At 59.2% G+C, this 7,415-nt stretch overlaps 2 protein-coding genes across 2 annotated transcripts; both read right to left on the reverse strand.

Moving 5' to 3' along the window:
• Positions 1 to 9: 9 nt before the first annotated feature.
• B0H18DRAFT_964947 (uncharacterized protein) lies at positions 10 to 3,074 on the reverse strand (the record flags this gene model as incomplete). The annotated part of the gene is made up of 2 exons (XM_048043218.1): positions 10 to 1,353; positions 1,380 to 3,074. Coding segments are annotated over 2 exons (3,039 nt in total), but the record flags the coding sequence as incomplete, so codon positions are not given.
• A 3,504-nt stretch (positions 3,075 to 6,578) lies between these two features.
• On the reverse strand, positions 6,579 to 7,376 carry B0H18DRAFT_1132243 (uncharacterized protein; the record flags this gene model as incomplete). The annotated part of the gene is made up of 4 exons (XM_048035550.1): positions 6,579 to 6,881; positions 6,935 to 7,074; positions 7,106 to 7,113; positions 7,162 to 7,376. 4 exons carry the CDS (start codon positions 7,374 to 7,376, stop codon positions 6,579 to 6,581), a joined length of 666 nt encoding a protein of 221 aa, XP_047884183.1.
• Positions 7,377 to 7,415: the final 39 nt, after the last annotated feature.

The raw sequence follows: 7,415 nt of genomic DNA on the forward strand, positions 1-7,415 counted from the left end.
CGTGCTTACCGTCGCGTCGTCTCGGTCGCGGAAGTACCCTGCGGCCGGCCTGCGTCGGTTGGAGCCTTTGGGACCGTCGGATTGCGATTGTGCTGCCGCGGCCAGGGCCACCGGAAAGAGTGTTGCTAGTTTGTCGTCGGAGACCGGGCGTCCTAGCGAGGCGTCTTCCAGAGCCGTGATATTCGCCGCAAAGGTCTCATAGTCACTCAACTGATCGGTTTCGGCGTCGCGATCGACCGCGTATGCTCGTCGATTTTCAGCGCGAGGCCTGCGCTGCCAGGCGGTCCTGGTATCCAGCGCGAAGTCTTTGGCCTTGAGAGTTGGTGAACGCCGGCGGGCATCGTGTTCCGACATGTGCACGAGGTCAGCCTCCTTATCCTGTGCTTGTTGTAGGAGTGCTGTGAGAGTGGACAAGGAGTCCGCATTCAGGATTGTCGACCACATCGGTGGCGCTCGCTGCATGACCGCCCTGATGACTTCCTGGGCTGGTCGCCTGCCTTCGTGAAGGTGATCGTGTAGGATGATTCGCCGGATGATGAACTCGCTAGGCGATTCCGTCGTGTGGTCTGGCTCTCTGAAGGCCTGGCGGTCGTAGACGTTCCGGACATCGTCCATGAACTTCGCCGTGAAAAAGTGCAGGCGGATTCCTTCACGCATGTTCCACCAATTCTGAAGGTAGAGGTGTTGCACTTGCGGGTCCAGGACGTGCCACCATTGACGTGCGAACCTCGTGAACTTCTGTGGTGCTAATAGCGCTAGCTCCGTGGCCATTTTCTCATTGATATATGCGAGTTGTGTCATCTCATGCAGGAAATTGATGAGGCGTTTGGGCGACCCGTCCCATTCGGGTATGATATTCTTGTCGAACTTGACGTCGAAGCGCGGCTCTTGCGATTGTCTCACAACGATCTGGGGGATGCCGTGCGGGAAGAGGGTTGGTATAATGCCATATGGATCTGGGTCATCACCGGGAGGTCCTCCTCCTCCTGGGGGCGTTGGATCTGGGGTCCTTGTGCTGGTGGTCCGCCGCCTCGCGCGGGTCCGTGCGGCGGAGGTTGATACGGCCCCCGTATCCTCCGTTCGGCGGTCCCCCTGGTGGCCCCCTGGTGGTCCCCCTGGTGGTCCCCTAGGTGGTCCTCTCGGCGGCCCCCCTGGTGGTCCTCCTGGAGGCCCACCGCTCGGCGGTCCCCTACCGGGGAATCCTGTCCCTTCGTTTGGGTTTCGGTAGGCTCTGTCCCGAGGAGGCGGTCCTCCGTGGGGCGGAACAGCCGGCGGTGGAGCGTACGATCCGTGGTCCGACTTGATCTGCGTAGCCTGGCGAGGGGCGAATCCCTGCCAGCTTGGTGGCTGGTACTGCGGCATCCCCGAGGCTGGCGCACCGTATCCTTGGTACGTGGGCTGCTGCCCCCGAATCCCGTTGTCGGGGCTGGTTCCGTGGCTGGGCCCCACCAATCTGTGTTCGGCTTCACGTCGGCTGTCGGTGTCTGTTGCGTCGGATACACTGATCGGCGCACTTCTTCCGTGGCTGAGGTCGTCGGGAAGGCGTTTGACGCGCCCTGCACCGGCGGCGGAGCCCTGGCTGTCGATATCGAGGGTTGGCGGTGGGCGTCGGTCTCTCCGAACCACGGACTTTGGTATGGCGGGGACGGCGGCCGCGGCCGTAAATAGTCGGGATATGGTTGGTAGTTCTCGAAGCTGGGCGGAGGCGCGTATGTCGGTTCCGGCTGGAGTGACGTGGTTCGGATGGGGATTCTGGTGAACTGCGGTGTTGGGACAGGAGGAGCGTCCGGTTGTCCGTCTGGTGGTGTCCATATCTCTACGGGTTGGACGTGCGCGCGGAGAGCTGAGAGGGGCTTCGTCGGCTTGGGGTCTATGCGAAATCGAGCCCCGAGATCCTGGGGGAAGTTCCGCCTCGCCGTGGGGTCGTTCGCCATGCGTTGCTTGACCACTGTCATGTAGTCTGGGGTGACTTCCCTTGCCACGCTCGTGCGCGCCAACCACTGGTCTACTGCTGCTCGGGACGATCGCTTCGGTGGTGGTTTTACGTACATGTCGGAGGCTGTTGACGAGGGTGCGACCGTTGCGGGTGCTCGGCCTGAGTGCAGCGTGATCCTATAGTTGAGCATGTCCACGGCCTTCCGTACGCGTCCGCGTAGCGAGTGGAAGAGGTCGAGCAGGATGCTACCGCTGGAGCAGCCTTGGGCGTTGTGAAAGAGGTCTCCCGCCGGGTCGACGTGCCATTCCCTCCAGTGGTTCTCCAGCTGGAACATGTCGTTCACTGCTTGTTCGATGCGGTCTGCAACGTACCAGACGCGGTTGTAAACCTCCGTTCGGAGGGCGAAGCGACGTTCATGCGTTACCGCCTCCTGATGGTCGTGGATTAGACCCTCCGAGAAGTCGAGGGCTATGAACCACCAGGCCTCGTCGAAGACGCTGCCGTACTGACCCGATATGTCGGGTTCCGAGAGAGCGGCCAATATCGCCAGTGCTTCATCCGGCCGGCGCAGGTCGTCCGGCAGGCGACCGTCCGGACCTAGGAGGTGTCTTATGGATCGGCGCGTGAGCCGTCGGTCCGCCTCGTCCGGGTCCTGTTGGTCCGTCACCCGCGTGTCTTCGGATCTGCTATCGCGATGGGATGTTGGTGGGACGGCTAGGTCCCCGCTGCGACGACTGTCTGACGAGCGGGCGCGACGACCTCGATTCTCCTCGTCTTGAGTTGCTTGCGCAGGGCTGGCGGGACTAACGCGTACGTGTGGCGGCGCGTCGCGGCTCGGTGCCGCTTGTGGGTCAGCGGATTTCGCCATTGCCGCTTGTTCTTCCTGCAAGGTGTGCCAGTCCTCTCGAATAGGAGTGTGAGGGTGCGTCGAACCGGGCGTATCCGGCAAGCTGACGACCACTGGCGTCGAGAAGGCGGGCGAATCCGCTGAGAATGGCGTACCAAATGTCGAAGTGACCGGAGAGGCGTAAGTCGACCACGCTGCGGAACGGAGGGGGAACTGGCGGCTAGGTGGAAGACTAGACGGCCGACGGTCGTTAGAAGTAATCTGCGGGGGGATATGAGGGTGGATAGACATGATTCAGTCGTGACATGAATCGAGAGATGTATAGCCGGACGGGTAGGGCTCTGCGGCACGCCAGTGCGTCCACCACTGTGAAGCCCGAGGCAGGTCGGGACGTGCCGGGATGCCCGTCGGGCGAACAGTGCTCCTCGGGACCCTGGAAGCTGGCGATCCAGCGGGGCAGGGAGGAGCGTGAAGCGGGACTCTTAGCGAGTCGCGGTTCGGCGACGACCAGGAGGGCGAGCTTGCTCGGCCTCGGGTCGCGTCCTCGCGAGGCTGGCTACCGGGAGCGGACCTGCAGAGGTAGGACTCTCACCTATGTACAGCGCGGGCGAGCAGCCGTAGCCGGTCAGCGTGGGGAACCGAGACCAGCCTAGCAGAGAGAAAAGGAAAGACAATGCGAAAGAAGATGTATTTCCCACGATGCTACGCCTACGCTATATGCTTGCTTACATAAGCCCGAGGGCGCTACGATGCCTGAAAACATACGGTTCACGACCCAACTCCTCTCGGTGGACCGCTCGGAACATCGTGACGAGCTGGTACTCCAGCTCCCTCACAAGGGGCCATAATACACTTCAGCGCCACGTTGCTTCGTCGGCGGATGTGGAGGTCGACTGCAGTTGACGATGGCTTGACACGCGCACGCAATATACCCACGGCCCTGAGGTTCGGATCCTACATAGGACCCAGCCATGGGAATGCTTCGGAAGCTGGTTTCAGGAACCGGAGTATGGCAGCGAGCTGGCTACGCTCGCGCACCGCAGAGCTGTATTGCTAGTGATGTATTGCTAATAAATCCTCGTGGCGCGCTGCATATCACGACAGTATGTCAGGAATTCCCCGTTTCCACGCACCTTGGCAGAAGCAGGAATACCGCTGTAACGGAGAAGGTCGCGGCGTGTACTATCCCCATCAACATTCCTCGGCCTCAGTCCAGATACACATGTATCATTTACTGTGGAGCGTTCAGATTGCGAGGGAGTGATGAAGTGGTCAAACCATGACTCACCTTGAATTCAGAGAAGCTCTCAGCAAGCCGCCACGCGTTGACAGCCCGTGATTGACCGCACGCATCCGAGAATCAAGATCGTCGCAGAGGATGAGTGTCGTTCGACGGAATAGTGTTCGCTGCATTAAGCTCTCTGGCGCCACATGGTCGTCCGTGGTTCCGGGGAGCGTTGATAACACACTCATTAAGTGCAGTGTCAAATATTTGTATATGAGTTTCCGGCTGTTTCGCGTCGTGGCGCCGATAGAACTGAGGGCACAAGGAATCATGGTAAAGCATAAACCATCATGTAGAGAACAGAGCCTAATGAGTGGGAAATCACGTTTCGAACGGTCCACCCGGAGTGCATTTGGCCCGTTTGGAACGGTGGACCCGGGCTCGGCCGGAGCACTCCGGGTCCACCGTTCGGAGCGGCCGCCGGCAGCAAAGAACCGGCCGGAGGTAGGGTGGTGGTTAGGAATGGTCCGGCCGGCCTGTGGTGTAACGTTCCGGCCGGACCTCAGGCGAACGACCCGGCCGGAGGCCTCGAAAAAATAGGCTTCCTACGGTCCGGCCGGACACAGACCCAGCGTTCCGGCCGGACCCCTTGTCAACGACCCGGCCGGAGGCCTCGAAAAAAATAGGCTTCCTACGGTCCGGCCGGACACAGACCCAGCGTTCCGGCCGGACCCCTTGTCAACGACCCGGCCGGAGGCCTCGAAAAAATAGGCTTCCTACGGTCCGGCCGGACACAGACCCAGCGTTCCGGCCGGACCCCTTGCCAACGACCCGGCCGGAGGCCTCGAAAAAATAGGCTTCCTACGGTCCGGCCGGGGCTCATATCAATGATCCTGCGGGCCAAATCGGCACCAGAATTGTCAAGGGCAATCATCCAGACAACGTGACATCACATGAGATGGCGCATGCATGAACCAGCACCTAGCCGGGGTCACTTGAGCACTGACAACATCACATGCCTACAAACATGAGGCAAACACATGGTCACCACATGTTGCCCATCAGGTCCTCCACATCGTGCAAACTTGTCGCGCAACTCTTCTCCAATCCCCCCCACTCTCCAACATGACTACCGCACAGATCAGCACCCAATTTCGTTCCTACCTGAAGGGGACATATTTACACTGGCTGTCTCGCATGCAGGAGGGCCAGGCGATGAAGCCCGAGCCACTTCCAGGTCTCTTCCTGGATGTGTATATGATACGCCAGGCGACGAATGCTGGCAAGATGTTAGCTCAGGCTTATTGTAACCGAAGTGAGCTTCCATTGACCGCCATCGTAAGCTTGGCTAACACTCCACTTGGAGGGAGCGTTGAATGGGACGCATTGACTTATCCGATGACAACACCGAGCGATGAAGAAGCCGAGAACGTACAGTACGAGGCGTGCAAGGAGCCTGCGACCATCGAGGATAGCGCCGGCCGGATTCTTTTGTGGCATCTCCCCGGCGTAATCACACCGTACTACCAGGTATGCGAGATCGCCAGGCAGACATCACACCGGTTTTTAACAATCAAGCAGCAGTTCATATGGGACACCGCAGGTCAACTGGAACCGCTGTTCCTCCGCTACCCCCCCACCACCACCGAGAAGTGGAGACAAGATATCAACAACTACCGCAATGCGGATGAATGTCCAATCTTCCCGCCGTCATGCTTGTCTGCCTCGCCCGGCTGGTTTCAGCAGGGTCATACGGTGGGCATCCATGGCGTACTGATCATCATATGTTGTATTAATCCGCAACAGGGTACTACAGGTCCACCCCAGGTATCGCGGCTGCTGAGGGAACCGACCTCGCTCGCCCGACCGTGGCTCTCGGCGATGGAGCACCCCCATATCATCCTCTCGGCGATGCTCGAGATACTCCATCCGGACCTCTATGCAAGTGGGTGGCGTCGATCAATGCACTGCGCAACGACCCGGACCGCGCTAGCGTCGCCGAGATATGGAACACGCCATTCAACGCCTTATCGGTGATTGCCAACCGGGCCAGTCCACTTCACCGAGACGTACTCTCGGCGAAGCACTGGTACGATATGATTCTCACGCTCGGCGGAGACAAGACCTTGCATATGGAGTATCCTACTTTGGGAATGAAGATGCCATACTACAGTGGCACTATGGAGGTATTTTCTGGCTGTCGCATACCTCATGCCGTACGGCAATCGACCCAGGAGCGCTTGTGCTTATCTTACTATATGCGTGAGGCGGTACATGCATGGACAAACGCTCCCCCGGCGGATTGGCGGATGGACTCGGAGTAGCTGTATAACCTTACACTGTGTTTACAATATATATGGAACTGTTGATGTGCTCGGCGGTTTCATCTTCACAATAACTGTACAGGTATAGCAGACAGTCTGGCCTAGCCAGCTGCCTTGCTGCCCAATCGTTCTGCCGGTGTTTGATTCGGCCGGCCGGGGCACATAAGAACATGAAAGCCTTCCCTGTCATATCACGAGATGTAAATACCGGTGCCAATACGACTGTACACTAATGGGACATCCCGACTATCCATCATGCGACTCTGAGACAGGACGGGGTGGCGAAGAGCCCGCCGCGGCACTCGGCGCTTCTCCTGGCTGCAAGACCGCTAACTCGGCCGCCTTCACTCGGTCCACCGCCCGCCAGTAATCCACCTCTGCCTGGATGTATAGATCCATGCCGGCCATCGATTCGCCGAGACTGTCCAACCAATTCAGGGCTTGGACTGGCACGTTTGGGGGCATGTTCTCCGGTGAGATCACACCTGGCTCGGGTATTTTTGGGAGCACAGGGAGGTGGATGCGGTCGGTGTGAGCTCTCACTTCGTCCTAGTTTTTATTGTATAAGTCCATGTAATGTGAATGTGCTGTGTAAAACCTACCCGGAGCTTCTCCACATGCAGCCGGCCATCAAGATGCTGGAGTTGCTGTTGGGCGGCCTTCAATTGCTCGGCGACCATCTCTTGGATTTTGGCCTGCTCGGTCGTGATGTCATCGAGCGCATCTTCGATTTGATCCCGGACTTGAGGCGGATCTTCCATCCAGGCACCGACCTGCCCCTCTGTCGTGGCATGAATATCCGGAAGGCCGGAGAGAATTGGTCAGTTACCTGTTCCCAGAGTGCTCGGCGTGCAGCGAGGATGTCTCCGGCTGCGGCGGTTGAGCGACATCCGCCGCTCGGAAGCCGAGGATCATGTCCACCAGGACCTCCTCCTGGGTCTTACCCTCCGGCAGCATGATCGTGCAGTACTTGTCCATCACTTCCCCGAGACCCAGTTCCTCGGCCACATCGGGCTTCATCAGCCGCTCGAAGCCGAGCATCATGGCCGCCAGCGACTAGTGCATCAGTGGTTTACTATTGGT

This window comes from Fomitopsis serialis (genome assembly GCF_022376445.1).
Source record: "Fomitopsis serialis strain Sig1Antser10 chromosome Unknown B0H18scaffold_832, whole genome shotgun sequence".
NCBI classification, from domain to species: Eukaryota; Fungi; Basidiomycota; class Agaricomycetes; order Polyporales; family Fomitopsidaceae; genus Fomitopsis; species Fomitopsis serialis.